This window comes from Somniosus microcephalus, chromosome 10, assembly GCF_052327205.1.
Source record: "Somniosus microcephalus isolate GS21.2 chromosome 10, FLI_Smic_1.0, whole genome shotgun sequence".
Lineage (NCBI taxonomy): Eukaryota > Metazoa > Chordata > Chondrichthyes > Squaliformes > Somniosidae > Somniosus > Somniosus microcephalus.
Genome location: NC_140996.1, coordinates 144,469,334 through 144,488,167, shown reverse-complemented (window position 1 = coordinate 144,488,167; position 18,834 = coordinate 144,469,334). Strand labels below are relative to the sequence as shown.

At 46.0% G+C, this 18,834-nt stretch overlaps 1 protein-coding gene across 3 annotated transcripts in view; it reads right to left on the bottom strand.

The window, feature by feature from the left end:
• tenm4 (teneurin transmembrane protein 4) overlaps positions 1–18,834 on the bottom strand; it is a 934,100-nt gene that overhangs the window by 17,540 nt on the left and 897,726 nt on the right. For all 3 annotated transcript variants that reach the window (XM_085998898.1, XM_085998899.1, XM_085998901.1), the window contains one exon: positions 14,286–14,428. In XM_085998898.1, the coding sequence (XP_085855024.1) occupies positions 14,286–14,428 (143 nt within the window). The remainder of the gene's footprint in view (positions 1–14,285; positions 14,429–18,834) is intronic.

The following is an 18,834-nucleotide window of genomic DNA, read 5'->3' as shown; positions in this document are numbered from 1 at the left end:
TTAGACCTGGTCCTGTGTAATGAAACAGGATTAATAAAAAATGTCCTAGTAAAGGATCCCCTTGGAATGAGTGACCATAATATGGTTGAATTCCAAATTCAGTTTGAGGGTGAGAGAGTTGGATCTCAAACCAGCATACTGAGCTTAAATAAAGGAGACTATGAAGGTATGAGAGTAGAATTGACTAAAGTGGACTGGGAAAACAGATTAAAGTGTAAGACGGTACAAGAGCAGTGGTCTACATTCAAGGAGATATTTCACATCTTTCAAGATAAATATATTCCACTGAGGAAAAAGGGGAGTAAAAGAAAAGACAGCCATCCGTGGCTTAATAAAGTAATAAAGGATAGTATCCGACTGAAAACAAGGGCATATAAAGTAGCCAAATCTAGTGGGAGGATAGAAGATTGGGAAGCATTTAAAAGCCAGCAAACAATAACTAAAATATGAATTAAGAAAGGGAAGATAGATTATGAAAGTAAACTAGCAAAAAATATAAAAACAGATAGCAAGAGTTTGTACAGCTATATAAAAAGAAAAAGGGTGGCTAAAGTGAACGTTGGTCCCTTAGAGGATGGGACCGGGAAACTAGTGGTGGGGAACATGGAGATGGCAAAGACGCTGAACAAATATTTTGTATCAGTCTTTACAGTAGAGGACACAAAAAATATCCCAACACTGGACAAACAGGGGGCAATGGGAGGGTGGGGGGGGGGAGGAGCTAAAGACGATTAAAATCACTAAGGAGATGGTACTCAGTAAAATAATGGGACTTAAGGCGGATAAATCCCCCGGACCTGATGGCCTACATCCTAGGGTCTTGAGAGAAGTGGCGGTAGGGATTGTGGATGCATTGGTGATTATTTTCCAGAACTCCCTGGACTCAGGAAAGGTCCCGGCAGATTGGAAAACTGCTAATGTAACACCCTTATTTAAGAAGGGAAGTAGACAAAAAGCTGGAAACTACAGACCAGTTAGCCTAACATCTGTAGTTGGCAAAATGTTGGAGTCCATTATTAAAGAAACAGTAACAGAGCATTTGGATAAACATAATTTAATAGGACAGAGTCAGCATGGTTTTATGAAGGGGAAGTCATGTTTGACAAATTTGCTCGAATTCTTTGAGGATATAACTTACAGGGTGGATAAAGGGGAACCAGTGGATGTAGTGTATTTGGACTTCCAAAAGGCATTTGACAAGGTTCCACACAAAAGATTACTGATCAAGATAAGAAATCACGGGATTAGGGGTAATATACTGGCATGGGTGGAAGATTGGCTATCTAACAGAAAACAAAGAGTTGGGATAAATGGTTCATTCTCGGGCTGGCAATCAGTAACTAGTGGTGTTCCGCAGGGGTCAGTGCTGGGACCCCAACTCTTTACAATCTATATTAACGATTTGGAGGAAGGGACCGAGTGCAACATATCCAAGTTTGCCGACGATACAAAGATGGGAGGGAATGCAGTGAGTGAGGAGGACATAAAAAACCTGCAAAAGGACATAGACAGGCTAAGTGAGTGGTGAGTGGGCAGAGATTTGGCAGATGCAATATAATGTTGGAAAGTGTGAGGTTATGTACTTTGGCAGAAAAAATCAAAGAGCAAGTTATTATCTAAATGGAGAGAAACTGCAAAGTGCTACAGTACAAAGGGATCTGGGGGTCCTGGTGCATGAAACACAAAAAGTTAGTATGCAGGTGCAGCAGGTGATCAGGAAGGCCAATGGAATCTTGGCTTTTATTGCAAGGGGGATGGAGTATAAAAACAGGGAAGTCTTGCTGCAGTTATACAGGGTATTGGTGAGGCCACACCTGGAATACTGCGTGCAGTTTTGGTTTCCATATTTAAGAAAAGATATACTTGCTCTCGAGGCGGTTCAGAGAAGGTTCACTCGGTTGATTCCAGAGATGAGGGGGTTGACGTATGAGGAAAGGTTGAGTAGGTTGGGACTCTACTCATTGGAGTTCAGAAGAATGAGAGGCGATCTTATCGAAACATATAAGATTGTGAGGGGGCTTGATCGGGTGGATGCGGAGAGGATGTTTCCACTGATGGGTGAGACTAGAACTAGGGGGCATAATCTAAGAATAAGGGGCTGCGCTTTCAAAACTGAGATGAGGAGAAACTTCTTCACTCAGAGGGTAGTAAATCTATGGAATTTGCTACCCCAGAGAGCTGTGGAAGCTGCAACATTAAATAAATTTAAAATGGAGATAGACAGTTTCCTAGCAGATAAGGGAATTAGGGGTTACGGGGAGAGGGCAGGGAAGTGGACGTGAGTCTAGATTCGGATCAGCCATGATCCTATTGAATGGCGGAGCAGGCCCGAGGGGCCGTATGGCCTACTCCTGCTCCTACTTCTTATGTTCTTATGTTCTTATGTTGAATACAATCAGCAATTCAGCATCCACAGCCTTTGGGTAGAGAATTCCAAAGATTTACAACCCTCTGAGTGAAGAAATTCCTCCTCATCTCAGTTTTAAATTGCAGACCCCTTATCCTGAGACTATGCCCCCTAGTTCTAGACTCTCCAGCCAGGGGAACCAACCTCTCAGCAGCTACCAAGTCAATCCCCCTCAGAATCTTATATGTTTCACTGAGATCACCTCACTCTTCTAAACACCAGAGAGTATAGGCCCAATCTACTCAATCTCTCCACATAGGACAACCCTCTCATCCCAGGAATCAGTCCAGTAAATCTTTGTTGTACTGCCTCTACGGCAAGTATATCCTTCCTCAGATAAGGAGACCAAAACTGCACAGTACTCCAGATGTGGTCTCGCCAAAGCCCTGTACAATTGTAGCAAGACTTCCTCACTCTTGTACTCCAATCCTCTTGCAATAAAACCAACAAGCCATTTGCCTTCCTAATTGCTTGCTGTACCTGCATGCCAGCTCTGTGTTTCCTGTGCGAGGACACCTAAATATCTCTGAACACGAACATTTAATAGTTTCTCACCATTTAAAATATTCTATTTTTCTATCCTTCCTACCAAATTGATACATACATATCAGGAAAGGACGAACAGGCTGGGTCTCTTTTCTCTTGACCTAATAGAGGTCTTTAAAATTATGAAAGATTTTGATAGAGTGGATAGAGAATGTTTCCACTTGTGGGGAAGAACATAACTAGAGGCCATCAATAGAAGATAGTCACCAAGAAATCAAATAGGGAATTCAGAAGAAGCTTCTTTACCCAAAGAGTGGTGAGAATGTGGAACTCGCTACCACAGGGAGTGGTTGAAGCGAATAGTATAGATGCATTTAAGGGGCGGCTGGACAAGCATATGAGGCAGAAGGGAATAGAGGGTTATGCTGATAGATTTAGATGAGGAAAGACGGGAGGAGGCTCGTGTGGAGCATAAATGCCGGCATGGACTGGTTGGGCTGAATGGCCTGTTTCTGTGCCGTATATCCTACGTAATGTGCAAAGAAACAATTTCCTGCTTTATCTAAAAAGCTCAATAGAGCTGCATCACACCCATTCATCACAATTTCTGCATTATCGTTTTTAAAAAAGTGTTAAACAATTAAAATTACTTTTCCTATGTATATTACCAACAATGTACTTTAGTGCCTTTAACATAGAAAATGTCACGAGGCAATTCAGAGAGGAGAAACGGACAAGGAGCAGCGATATAAGAATTAGCAGAGTTGGCTGAAAGCAGTTAAAAATATTAGTTTTCAGACCTTACAGATGGGCAGAAATATCACCAGGTGCAGGGGTTTAGGGAGAAAGTTCCAAGAGTAGGGCCAAAGCAGCTGAATTTAATTCAATTCTTTTAAATCTATTCACTTCTGTTTGAAAATTTAAATCTGAAATGTATCTGATTTAGGCACATTTGCTCAGGCTTGTAAAAAGAGGATTTTTAAAAAATTCATTCCTGGAATGTGGGTGTTGCTGGCAAGGCCAGCATTTATTGCCCATGCCTAATTGCCCTTGAGAAGGTGGTGGTGAGTCGCCTTCTTGAACCGCTGCAGTCCATGTGGTGAAGGTACTCCCAACAGTGCTGTTAGGTAGGGAGTTCCAGGATTTTGACCCAGCGACGATGAAGGAACGGCGATATACTTCCAAGTCAGGACGGTGTGTGGCTTGAAGGGGAACTTGGAGGTGGTGGTGTTCCCATGCGCCTGCGGCCCTTGTCCTTCTAGGTGGAAGAGGTCGCGGGTTTGGGAGGTGTTGCCGAAGAAGCCTTGGTGAGTTGCTGCAGTGCATCTTGTAGATGGTACCCACTGCAGCCACATTACTCCAGTGAGGGAGGGAGTGAATGTTTAAGGTGGTTGATGGGGTGCCAATTAAGCGGGCTGCTTTGTCCAGGATGGTGTTGAGCTTCTTGAGTGTTGTTGGAGCTGCACTCATCTAGGCAAGTGGAGAGTATTCCATCACACTCCTTACTTGTGCCTTGTAGAAGTTGGAAAGGCTTTGGGGAGTCAGGAGGTGAGACACTTGCTGCAGAATACCTAGCCTCTGACCTGCTCTTGTAGCCACAGTATTTATGTGGCTGGTCCAGTTAAGTTTCTGGTCAATGGTGACCCCCAGGATGTTGATAGAGGGGGATTCGGTGATGGTAATGCCATTGAATTTCAAGGGGCAGTGGTTAGACTCTCGCTTCTTGGATATAGTCATTGCCTGGCACTGTGATGATTGACCTCCAACCACCACAACCATCTTCCTTTGTGCTAGGTATGACTCCAGCCAGCAGAGAGTTTTCCCCCCCAATTCCCATTGACTTCAGTTTTACTGGGGCTCCTTGATGCCACACTCGGTCAAATGCTGCCTTGATGTCAAGGGCAGTCACTCTCACCTCACCTTTGGAATTAAGCTCCTTTGTCCATGTTTGGACCAAGGCTGTAATGAGGTTGGGAGCGAGTGGTCTTGGCAGAACCCAAACTGAGCATCAGTGAGCAGGTTATTGGTGAATAAGTGCTGCTTGATAGCACTGTCGATGATACCTTCCATCACTTTGCTGATGATTGAGAGTAGACTGATGAGGCGGTAATTGGCCGGATTGGATTTGTCCTGCTTTTTGTGGACAGGACATACCTGGGCAGTTTTCCACATTGTCGGATAGATGTCAGTGTTCTGGTTGTACTGGAACAGCTTGGCTAGCGGCGTGGCTAGTTCTGGAGCACAAGTTTTCAGCGCGACAGCCGGGATGTTGTCAGGGCCCATAGCCTTTGCTGTATCCAGTGTGCTCAGCCGTTTCTTGATATCACGTGGAGTGAATTGGCTGAAGACTGGCTTCTGTGATGGTGGGGACCTCAGGAGGAGGCCGATATGGATCATCCACTCGGCACTTCTGGCTGAAGATGGTTGCAAACGCTTCAGCCTGGTCTTTTGCACTCATGTGATGGACTCCACCATCATTGAGGACGGGGATATTCATGGAGCCTCCTCCTCCAGTTAGTTGTTTAATGGTCTGCTACCAGTCACGAATGGATGTGGCAGGACTGCAGAGCTTTGATCTGATCCGTTGATTGTGGGATCTCTTAAACCTGTTGATAGCATGCTGCTTCCGCTTTTTAGCATGCATGTAGTCCTATGTTGCAGCTTCCCCAGGTTGGCACCTCATTTTTAGGTACGCCTGGTGCTGCTCCTGGCATGCTCTTCTACACACCTTATTGAACCAGGATTGGTTCCCCTGGCTTGATAGTAATGATAGAGTGAGGGATATGCCGGGCCATGAGGTTATAGGTTGTGGCAGAATACAATTCTACTGCTGCTGATGGCCCACAGGGCCTTATTGATGCCCAGTTTTGATCTGTTAGATCTGTTCTGAATCTATCCCATTTAGCACGATGGTAGTGCCACACAATACGATGGAGGGTGTCCTCAGTGTGAAGATGGGACTTCGTCTCCACAATGACTGTGTGGTGGCCACTGCTGCCAATACTGTCATGATCAGATGCATCTGCGACACGTAAATTGGTGAGGACGAGGTCAAGTAGGCTTTCCCTCATGTTGGTTCTCTCACCACCTGTCGCAGGCCCAGACTGGCAGCTATGTCCTTCAGGTCTCGGCCAGGTTGGTCAGTAGTGGTGCTACTGAGCCACTCTTGATGATGGACATGGAAGTCCCCCACCCAGAGTACATTCTGTGCCCTTTCGACTCTCAGGGCTTCTTCCAAATGGTGTTCAACATGGAGGAGTATTGATTCATCAGCTGAGGGAGGGCGATAGGTGGTAATCAGCAGGAGGTTTCCTTGCCTATGCTTGACCTGGAGCCTTGAGGCTTCATGTGGTCTGGAGTCAATGTTGAGGACTCCCAGGACCACTGTTTCCTGACTGTATATTACTGTGCCACCACCCCTGGTGGATCTATCCTGTCGGTGGGACAGGACATACCCAGGGATGGTGATGGAGGATTTTGCGCCATTGGCTGAAAGGTATGATTCTGTGAGTATGACTATGTCAGGCTGTTGCTTGACTAGTCTGTGGGACAGCTCTCCCAATTTTGGCACAAGTCCCCAGATGTTGGTGAGGAGGACTTTGCATGGTCGACTGGGCTGGGTGTGCCACTGTCGTGGTTGATGCCGGGTGGTCCGTCCGGTTTTATTCTTAATTATTGTGTTTAGTAGCAGTTTGTTACAACTGAGAGGCTTGCTAGGCCATTTCAGAGGACGGTTAAGAGTCAACCACATTGCTGTGGGTCTGGAGTCACTATAGGCCAGACCAGGCAAACCAGATTTCCTTCCCTAAAGGACATTAGTGAACCAGATAGATTTTTATGACAATCTGATAGTTTCATGGTTACCATTACTGATACTAGCTTTTTATTCCAGATTTATTTAATTAACTGAATTTAAATTCCCCAGCTGCCGTGGTGGGATTTGAACTTGCCCAGTAACATTACCACTATGCTACGTGTTGGGTTATACTTAAGATGTTTTTCTAAGGAGTCCCTGTAATGTTTCCAGTTAATATTGGTAAGATATGTGTAGCTTAGTTCCACCTTTAAACAATGAGTGCACCTGACGGCACAATCCATTAGCAATGAAGATATGAGCATGTTACTTTTGTTTGAGTCCATGAGTTGTTCAAATATGTTCCTCACGTGGACCTATGTGGTATTCTATTTATACAGTTTTCTTTTAAACGTTTTAAAACAGATTTTTTTTTAACTGAAAGAATGGGGCAGTTATCATGTGTTCACGTGCGTTATGCAGGAGGAACATTTCAGTTTCATGTGGTGAATATATAATTTATGAAGACATGTTTTATTTATAGTTAGTGGCTTTGAATGCAGCTTGTGAAAGGATTACTTTTGATTAGTTTTTATTATTGCATAGTTTTTCTTTAAGAACAATGGGGGAGAAATTTGACTTGTTCCCAAAACGGACACAAAGTTGGGGGAGTGACCACTCCATGCACCAGTCCGTACCGGCCCGAGCTGAATTTAGCTTTGGGTCTCATTTAAATGTCATCAGGGAATCGTGGGCACTGAATGGGTGATATGCTGCAGCTTGCTGGTTGGGGAGGGCAGCAAACTGGCCAGCTCCAAGACTGAGCTGGCTGGCAGCTCAGGTCTTGTGGGGGGAGGCGGGATGGGCACGTGATCAGGGAAGGGCCTATAATGGGCCAGCAGTGTGCCAGAGTTTCTCTGTGGGATCAAGAGAAACACTCCTGCCTGGACGCAGTTTAACTAATGGTGCATGCCGCAAGATGTGCCACTCCTGCAAGGTACTACATTGTATTACATAGAATGTACAATACAGAAACAGGCCATTCGGCCCAACTGGTCTTTGCTGGTGTTTATGCTCCACACAGCTTCCTCCCACCCCATTTCCTCTAATCCAATCAAAGAAAATAAAGACTTGCATTATATAGCGCCTTTCACGACTACTAGACATCCCAAAGCACTTGACAGCCAATGAAACACTTTTTGGAAGTGTAGTCAATGTTGTAATGTAGGAAACGTATTAGCATATCCTTCTAGTCCTTTCTCCCTCATGTGTTTATCTAACTTTCCCTTAAATCCATCTATGTTAGTCGCCTCAACCACTCCATGTGGTATCGAGTTTCACATTCTAACCAAGCTCTGGGTAAAGAAGTTTCTCCTAAGTTCCCTATTGGATTCATTAGTGACTATTTTATATTGATGGTCCCTAAGTTTTGATCTCCCCACAAGTGGAAACATCTTCTCTGTCTAACTTATCAAACCCTTTCATAATCTTAAAGACCTCTAGCAGGTCACCCCTCAGCCTTCTCTCTTCTGGAGCAAAGAACCCCAGCCTGTTCAGCTTTTGCTGATAAGTATAACCTCTCAGTTCTGGTATCATCCTTGGGAATTTTATTTTGCAACTTCTCCAGTGCCTCTCTATCCTTTTTATAATATGGAGATCAGAACTGTGCACGGTACTCCAAGTGTGGGCTAACCAAGGCTCAATACAAGTTTAATACTTATAACTTCTCTGCTTTTCAATTCTATTGCTCGAGAGATGAGCCCTTGTGCTTTGTTTGCTTTTTTTTTTAAATGGCCTTATGAACCTGTGTCACTGCTTTTAGTGGTTTGTATATCTGTACCCCTAGATCTCATTGCTCCTCTACCCCATTTAGACTCTTATTTTCCAAGGAGTATGTGGCCTACTTATTCTTCCTACCAAAATGCACCACCTTACACTTATCTATATTGAAATTAATTTGCTAATTACATACCCATTCTGCAAGTTTATTAACAACATCTTGTATTTTGTATCTAGCATGAAAAGCAACTTAGAAAATGTGGAGGCTGAGCAATACCTGTGAGGATGTTTTTAATCTGATTTAATTGAGACTGGGAATGCCCCCACCCAAACCTCTTTAGCATACCTACTACAGGTGTAGCCCCCGCCAGGGAGCCCCAGAAATCTTGTGGCAAAGTTAAGAGAACGGAAACCCAACAAAACAAGTCTCCTCCTCTTTTTCTTGACCTCTGTGCCCAGGGCATTCCTGGGGTCAAAGGTCTGGTAAATTGCCCCCTTCATCTTTTAGCCTATAGTGAAGTTCCCATGATGCTGCGAAAAATTAGAAGATTAGAACGGAACAGTTCATCTGCTGTAATGCTATTGTTTGTATTTTAAAAAATTCTAAGGCAAGGTTTTCAGGCTGTATATGTTCAGCAAACAAGTCAGCAACTTGAAACATTATTGATAATGTTTTGAGATTTGTGATACTGAAGCTGTAAAGGACACAAGAGCTGTACTGTCCAATAAGTGGTTTCCTGTTAGGCAAATAATCCACTGCTGAATTCTCAATTGTGGTTAAATTGTTTAAGTGAGGAATATTGGATTTTAAATGATGTTAGAGAACTTCCTGAAAAAGCCTGAATAATCATGACATTATATCAGATTTACTGCACCCAGGTGACTTCACCATTACATTATAAAATATCAATGAATCGGCCTCTAATTAACTGGACTGTGTTCTTAGCGGCAGGAACAGCCAATATCACTTTCAGCAGCTTGAAGTGAGCGATTACCTGAGACTTGTGTGGCAATTTTATGCTTTGAGAAAATTGCCAGTGTACCCCAACAGAACAAGAAGCCCCAGTGACAATAATTATTACTCACTTATAGATGAAAGATACTGGGGTAGATTTTCATCACCACCTGGGCAGTAATCTGGCGGGGCAGATTGCACAGCATTTATAGAACCCACCTAATTTTCATTCCATTGAAATTAATAGAATGAAAATCAGGCAGGTTCTATAAAGGGTGGATGATCAGTCCCAACAGGTTATTGCCCAGGTATCAAACGGGGTTTTATTTGCTGGCTTAGTGGCAAATTATGAGCTGCTTGATCCGTATTTTGATCATATGTAGATACTACTGCTGCGTATGTGCCACTGTTATTATGCTGTTATGTCACTGATCATTTGGCTAGGCTAATTGGCTAAATGTTGATTTGTAGGCAAATGCAGCAGCCATTTTGCGCCAGCAGTATCTCAAACGGTATTGAGGAGAAAGGCCATTTCATTTGGTGGTATTGGTTGAGGGGCAATTGTTGGTCAAGGCACCAGAAAACCTCCTGTTCTTCAAATAGTCCCATGGTATGCTTAACATCCACCTGAAGCACTGGAACAGTCAGACAGGCCCTCAGTTTAATGTCAAATCCTAAGGACAGCAGCTCCATTAATACAGTACTCTTAAAGAAACCAGAAAAAAAACTCAGTCCTGAGGATCGGTCTTAAGATTTGAAACGTTGACTGACTAACTTTTGTTTTCCCACAGATGTTGCCTGATGAGTATCTCCAGCTTTTTGTTTGTTTTGAAAGTGAGGAGCCTCGTGACAAAGTCAGAAATAAAAACACCAGATAGGTGAGTGCATCAGATGATGAGGAATACTTATGTGGCTCCTGGGAGTGTGACTGGGCCACCCTCTCTCAGGGGAAGACTGGAAGGAGACTTTGAGACTTACCCCCTTGACCTAAACCTGTAGCAGCATGAAACAGGATCAACTCAGAATCTTCCACTACACATATACCCTTCGCCTGGCAAAAACTTAGATAATTGAACCCTACTCTGACGGATAAATACAAGCATAGCTGCAGCCACAAGGGTTCTGGTATATATTTTCATCCTATCCCAGGCTTCAATCCTTCAGGGTGGGGTCTTTGAGGCCAGTGGAGTTATGACTAGCCTCACCAGTTCCCCGGATGCAACTTCATGCATACCTTTCCTGCCACTGGTAAGCTTGCACAGATTATACCATAGGTAGCAAGAAGGTGCATTCTCCTGCTATGGCTAATTCCAACAAACATGCAGATAAAAGCACATTGGAACATAGGAATTGCTAGACGAAGAATGAGCAAGGCCCATCTAGTTCGCCTTCTACCATCCTGGCAATTGCATGATACAACAATAATAGAATTGCTGGTCATTCAGATTAGCTAGTCATTCATCCCACTGCAGTTTGCGGAATCTTGCTGTGCACAAATGGTTGTTATACTTGCCTACATAACAGTAGTGAATCATCATATGTGAAGCGCTTTGTGGTGTTTCTGAGAGACATAAGGTGCTATATTGATGAAAGTCTAATGGCTACACAGACTTCAGCTTAACTGAAATGATATTAAAATAAATTTGTATAAATATTACAGTGACAATCATAGAAATTTAGAATAACTTGGAAATAATTACTTAAAATATACTGTTAGACCAGGGACTGAGTAGTTCTGATGAATGAAGGGTGACTGGAAAGGCACTGCCAGTACCTACATCTGAATAAATTATGCAAAAAAGAGTGGAGGTTGGAGAGGATGACAGTGATGGGATTATTACACAACAACAACAATAAATGGCTGGTGTACTCGCACTGCAATGCACATGAGTTAGTTGTTCCAATAAATCATAGAATAAATACCATATTCAGTGGCATATTAAGTGCCTTGGGATGTTTTACCTTGATAGAGCATTATATAAATGCAAATTGTTGTTGTTTTCCATCAAATTGCCTCTACATAACTGTTCAGGGAAATTCCCTAGCGTATTTTGCTGGTTGCTTCTAAAAAATTTAGGGTAAATTCAGCCTCACTTGATGGAAGTGCAGGTTGTAGAATTAGCCCCATAATATTATCAGTGAGCGGAGGTCTATCCGAGAGCACCAGTGATTTACCCTATAGGATCGTGGAAACCACAGCACAGGAGGAGGTCACTTGGCCCACCTTGCCTGTGCTGGTGCGAGCTCTTAAACTGAATTCTAATCCCATTTTCCTGCCTTTCCCCCACATCCTTTTATATTTGTCCTTCTCAGATATAGTCCCCACCACTTGTAGCAGGCACGTTGGTGCTAATGCAATTTGCCCGCTATACGCGTTGGATGGTTTAAAGGGATAGCACTATTACTATTGAACAAGACTGTAGCAAATCACATTTGAAGCTGTAACCCCACACCACTTAGAAAGGATTAAGTATACAACGTAATTGGAATTCAACAAGATGCTATTTATTTATGGAACATGTTTGTTATTGCAGTCAGTGCTGAGTAGTGCAAGCTGTAACCTGACACCAGTTAGAGAGGATTAAGTATACACGGGACTGCACCTTAACGAGGTGCAAACTAATGAGTAAACACCTGTTTTTGCCTGAAATACAGGGAGCACTTAACACGTTGGAAGCGACAAGTTTGTAATTGACAATAATGGAAATGATAATTGGTTAGTGCTTCTTGGCTGATTTAAATGATTGCATGATTTAAACATGGGTGGCTTAAGTGATGGGGACTGTACTTAATTAATTAGTTCCCTTTTAAGTTCTCATCTCTGCCTCAATAGCCAATTGTGGTACAGCATTCCATGTCTAATAACCCTCGGTGTGAAAACAATCCTTTATCTTTCTCCTTTGTTCCTCTATTTATAATTCTGAGTCGATGCCCCTTGTTGCATGAGCATTATTGGAGCTATTTTCTACTTTTTCTGGCAAATAACTGAAGTTTTGCATTTGAAGAGGTAAATTCAAATCAACTCACACTGGCTGCTGCCTAAAACAATCAACCCAGGCCAATATGAGGCAAGATGAAGGGTCCTTCATTCCAAATGCACCTAATAAAGCACACACTCTACTGTATATGGGACCATTTTAAGAAGGTTGGGCAGTTTAATTTTGTCCACGCCTCACAGGTAAATCTGGTAAAGTAACTGTGGGATTGGCCGAGTCCTAAGGTTTTAATGTCCATAGGTCCCTGAAGGTGGCGGGACATATTGAGAGAATGGTTAATAAAGCATATGGGATCTTGGGCTTCATAAATAGAGGTATTGAGTACAAAAGTAGGGAAGTTATGCTGAATCTTTATAAAGCGCTGGTTAGGCCACAACTGGAGTATTGCGTCCAGTTCTGGTCACCACACTTTAGGAAGGATGTGAAGGCCCTTGAGGGTGCAGAGCAGATTTACCAGAATGGTTCCGGGAATGGGGGATATTAGCTACAAGGACAGGTTGGAGAAGCTGGATTTGTTTTCATTAGAGCAAAGGAGGTTGAGGGGTGATTTGATAGAGGTGTACAAGATTATGATGGGTTTGAATAGGTTAGATGGGGAAAGGCTGTTCCCACTAGTTGATGGTACAAGGACGAGGGGACACAGAATTAAGGTTTTGGGCAAGATATACAGGGGGGATGTGAGGAAAAACTTTTTTACGCAGGGAGTGGTGAGGATCTGGAACTCGCTGCCGACGGAAATGGTGGAAGCGGAGACACTCAATATTTTCAAGGGGAGACTGGATAGGCACTTGAGGGAAATAAACTTGCAGGGCTACGGGGATAGAGCGGGGGAATGGGACGGACTGGATTGCTCTAAAGAGAGCCAGCACGGACTCGATGGACCGAATGGCCTCCTTCTGTGCCGTTATGACTATGGGGGAGAAATTCGGTGTCGCCCCGTTTGGGGCGCAATTATCGGCCGGGCGCAAAGTTTAGCGCCTGGCGCTAATAATGCCTCTGACTGCAAACTTGGCTTCTATCACCCCCTGGAGGTAATTTGAGCACGAAATCAGGTGCTCCACACCTCTCTTCAGGTGCTAACGCCAAGGAGCGAGGCGCTGCCTCACAGCGCTGGCAAAGCTCATGTGATGTCAGTTAGCAATGGAACACAGACACATTGGCGCCGGCCAGTTCTTAAAGGAGAGGGTTGATCTTGCCCTCCAGCTACATCCTGCTCATTGCAGCCTTGAATCTCGGCCTGGGGAGACCTGTACATCAAATCTGCTGGAAAGAACAATGGAGAGGCCCAGGGAAAGAGCTCAGAGTGCAGCCCCCATAGTTTCAAGGTTAAATCAAAATGAACCTGCAAAGTGCTGCTCAGTACCCAAAACTCCTTCACACAGTGCTGAATCTCTCCAGAAGTCTCTCTCTCTCTCTCTATGCGTGGTGCAAAAATATCGCCGACAAAAAAAGGCAGGAAATGGCCGCCTTTAAATAGCGCTCCCCCAGTCCCTTCCCGACTGCAAAACGTTCCCCTCTACCTGTCGTTGCTAGCGGCAGGTGGAAAGACAGTATCCACTCAATATCCGGTCTGGGGTGCTACTGGGGCATTGCATGCTCGGCTGACGTCACGATCTGCCGGCGCAGGAGATCGTGGCGGTAGTGTTTGGCGGCGCCGCAAAATGTCTGGTCAATTTTGCTAGCGGCGCAAACATCACCGCGCCCAGGCGCTAGTTGCTTTGCGCCCCGTTAGCGCCCTCTAATCAACCAAGTTTTTCCCCCTGTGACTCTAATAGCAACCTGAAAGTTTATATAAGTCATAAAGTAATGCTGCTTTCCTGCCCTCATGATCCCATAGTCTTCTAAAGGACAACAATTAGGGGTTGTTACCTTGCTGTTGTCCCACTGTTGAGTTTTCATCTGAGTGTTGTGAAGCTCATAGGAAGATTCCATTGAAGAAGTTTCTGGTTTAGGATATCCTGGGATCACATTGTGCAGCTGGAATCCAAATGTCAGCAGCCAACTGTTTACATCTGTGACATACAGAAGAGTAAAATCATATTCAAGCTCTTATTTCAGTTGTATTTGCATACAAGCTCCAGGTAACTGTTAACCTTTACTGCAGAGATACTACAAAGAGCTAGACAATCATTAGTTTCTTTCATCAGAGGTATAAAATGTAAAAATGTGCTATATTAAATGGCATATAACACAGCTGTTTCCAATTTGGTGAGGGTGGTATTTTGTAATTTTACTTTTAGAAACAACTTGCATGTCTAAAGTGCTCTGCACATGTAGGGAGATGTCGCAAAAGGATTTACATTAAGAAAAAACAGTGAATGCCATGGAGGGTGGAGGAAAGGGAAAATGTTGAAGTTTAGGGCTACAGACTAAAGGCACAGTTGAAGAGAAGGGCACTGAGGAGATTTTTGAAAGAAGGTTGTAAGACAGAGAGAATTAACCATGGAGCTCTACGAGACAGAATATGAGCAGCTGAGCAAGCAGCCCCCAATGGTGCCATGGGGGGAGTGGAGGGCAAGGAGACACCTGGTATTAAAAGGAGCAGAGGGTGGATGAAAGGATGTAGATTTCAAAGCAAGGCAAGAGAAGTGGTTTCAAATTGAAGGCTATGCAAGTTTCGACCACTTTCCGATAACTTCCTGGCTGGAACGGGTGGGAAATCAGCGGTGGGATTTAAATCAGGGAGTTAAACTACTCCAAGCCTCACTTCTGGAGCAGTGGGTGAGTTTCTAACTCACGCCACTATTCACTCACAGAAAACTGGTCTGGAGTTAAAATTGGGTCATAATAATTTGAAATAAAATAACAGACCAGCACAGTAATTAATCTCACAAATTTCTGGCACAACCAAATTCAACTGGTAGTGTTAGCTAACAAGTTAGCACTTTTTACTACTGTATTGATTTTAAAGTTTTGCTACTAAAATATTTTTATGTAAAAGCCAGGATGACCCTAAAAGCTCATTGTTTTCTATAGAAATGCAATTTTGATAATGATACAATTGGCTTTGTAACTATTACACATGTTCAAGATAAGCATATTTTGAAGACAAATGAAATCTATTGTTTTCTACATTCTCTTTTTGCTCTTGAGGTAGTGCAGAATAAAGCAGTTTCAATATAATGTTGTATTGCTATGGTACTATGACTGTGTTGCTGGTATCAAAGTTACCAGCCATTTGGAAGTAATGACAGTGTCATCTTAAGTGAATGGTGTTCAATCATTGTAAGGCTCGAGACAATCATAGCATCCTTATTAAAGATCATGCATGAAAACTGACTGTTGCAGAGAATTGTTTTTCTTTCGTTACTTACATTGCAGTTGAACTGATCTTTTAACAGAACAAATTTTGCTGTACTTCATATTTTCCTGCTATTCCTTTAATATTAGTATTTCTTTCTTGTTAGAATCTACCCCGACACAGCAAAATTATACTGACATTTTGGAATTAATTTTGGTCCCTTAACGTAAAGGACAGGATGCAAATTTGTCTTACAGTTCCCGGACACAAAAGCATATGGGGCTAGATTTTCAGTATAGGCAGTTTTGGGGCGCTAACCTTAGCGCCCGCCCGAAGTTAGCGCCCGCCCCAAAGTAGCGCCCCGTTGCCGGGAATTCAGTGGCTTCGCCCTAAGAGGTTGGTGGAGCGCTAAAAGAGGCGTTCCACTACTCTCTTTAGGCGCTAAGCCGGCGGTCCAGAGGGATAGCGCCCAGGCGGGGCGCAGCACGGGTGCGGTCATTTTTGCACTGACAGCAGACCCCGTGGTGCCGACCAGCTCTTAAAGGGGGAAGGGACGAATTGGTCTGCTGCCACGCCCTGCACACTGCAGCCTTGCAAAGAGGCCTCAACACTACTGCTCAGCCCCAGGGAGTCATGGCAACGCCAGAGAAGGCCCGTCAGCGTGCCCTGCGCTTCTCAGAGGGTGATCTGGACATCATGGTCACAGCTCTGGAGGTGAGGCGCAAGATCTTGTTTCCAGACAGTGGGAGGAATCCAACCCACCACGACTACACCAAAGCCTGGAAGCAGATCGCCCAGAGGGTGACGTTCACCGGCGAGGCCCCCAGGACCCACACACAATGCCGTAAGAAATACAACGATCTGACCAGGATTGTGAGGGTGAGTAGCCTTTCCAGTCTCCTCCTCATTCTTGCATGTACACCTGACATGATGGGCAAAGGGACCTGAAAGTCCTTTTGGCCAGCCCTCAGCCAGCAGCATTGGGACAGTCATGAGCATCAAATGGCCATTCGGCACTCTACACTTTGGCCAAGCTATTCCACCATGGGAGGCAGTGGACAGTACATCAGGGCTTCACTCTGTCCAAGCTATTCCACCATGGGAGGCAGTGCTCACTACATCAGGGCTTCACTCTGTCCAAGCTATTCCACCATGGGAGGCAGTGCACACTACATCAGGGCTTCACTCTGTCCAAGCTATTCCACCATGGGAGGCAGTGCACACTACATCAGGGCTTCACTCTGTCCAAGCTATTCCACCATGGGAGGCAGTGCACACTACATCAGGGCTTCACTCTGTCCAAGCTATTCCACCATGGGAGGCAGTGCACACTACATCAGGGCTTCACTGCGCACTTACAGCCCGTCCTTTCTCTTGCAGGCTAAAGTAGCGTTTAATCGCCAGGCCCGTGCCAGGGGTGGCCGCGCCAAGCTGCAGAAGCTCACTCGGCTGGAGGAGCGCGTGTGTGTGCTCATGGGAGCACGTGTGATTGTCCCCACAGCGTGCGGTGTATCCGACCCTCCACTGCCCGGCAATGGTAAGGACCTCGCCTTTTGGCCCTCTCGCGTCGCACTGGCCCATCCGAGCTACCTCCTTTGCCACTGTCCCACCAATGCGCTGAATCCCACCAGTCCTAACTCCCTCGCTGACGCCGTCTCCTCACTCTGAAGCTACTCTTGTGCATTCCTGCTTTCAGCTGGTGACGACCAGGACCCTGAGGCTGCCAGTGACAGCACCTCCAACCAGGAGGAGGAGGAGGAGCAAGCCGGACCTTCGGGGGAACAGTCACGTCCCGCAGGAGAGGAGGAAATGCTCGACACCTCCTCACTGGACGAGTGCCTGGAGGAACTGTCGCAGGGCAATGCAGCTTCTGGGACCAGTGGCGTCCAGCCACCCAGCAGCCGTGCGCGTGGCCCGCGGCCTTCCCCCCAAAGGGGGGAAGGATCAGAGGGGAGTGCTGCTGCTCGGCACACTCGCCGTCACCAACGCGGCAAGGGTCCCCTAGTTCGGCCCCCTCCTCCCCAGCGGGAGAGTCGCGACTCCAGTCCGGACACCTTCACTTCGGAGGAGGTGCGGAAGCTCGATCAGATGGCCGACGACTCGGACCGGCGCCACACGGAGCTCATGAGCGTGGTGGGGCGCATGCCTGAGGCCATCGAGTCGCTGGCGACCAGTGTGCGCGAGTTCGGGGCAGCAACTGCCGCGACTGGCCGCATGCTAACTGATGCCGTCAAGACCCTGGCGGATGTGATGCGCGCGCACACCAGGACCACAGGGCCACTCACTGCTGCCACACGCGCTGTCTCAGGCAGGCATCGCCAGGGCAGGCGCCGCGCTGGACCATCCCAGCAAGCCGGCCGTCGGCTGATTGCTGCGGATCCTGCAGTGCGGGCCCGGCCGAGTGCCACCGCGCCACAGCACCAGCCAGCGCATCCCAGACGCCTGCTGGCCCACATTGCGCCATCCGTCGCCGCCATTCCCCCTCTGGGCCGTCAAGGGCAAGCGGCTGCAGCTGATGGTGGCCAGGCTCAGGTGCGCCACTCAGGAGACGGCCCCTCGAGGCCCAAACGCCGTGTAGGCCGCCCCCCAGCGGCATCTGGCGGAAGGGCATCTGAGCCTCAGGCGCCTTCCCCCAGCCTCGCAGCAGCCACTGGGCAGAGCTTGCGAAGGAGCAGCAGGCAGGGCAGGGGAGGCAAAATGCTGGCCAAGGTCTCGCCCTCGCGGGCCACTCAGTAGAGGGTGTGGCCAGCTTTCCTTTAATATGGCGGTGGCCATCTTTATTTTGCCCATGGTTGTGCTTTTGGAGGGCTTTTTTTTTGCGTTAGGCCGACGTCGAGGCCCGGTTTCAATAAAGGTGGAGTGGCTCCTCCCCAGTTTGTGGGAGTGAGTCGTTTGTTGGGCTTTTTGTGGGGCCCGTTTATTGTTTTTGGGGATTCATGTGGGAAGGGCTTTTCATTTTTGTTTAATAAAAAATTATCTTTATTCATGCAGTCTCCATGGTTGTTCTTCTTAGTGTTTGTTGGCTTCGCCGGCTGAGGGCTTGCGGAGCGGCTGCATTCATCTTCCCTCATGGCCCCTGGCCATTCCCTGACAGGGGGCTTAGAAGTACCGTGTAATAAGGTGGCGTCGTGCGGCCCTTGGCCCTGGTCGCTCCCTCCTGGGAACGTACTCCTGCTC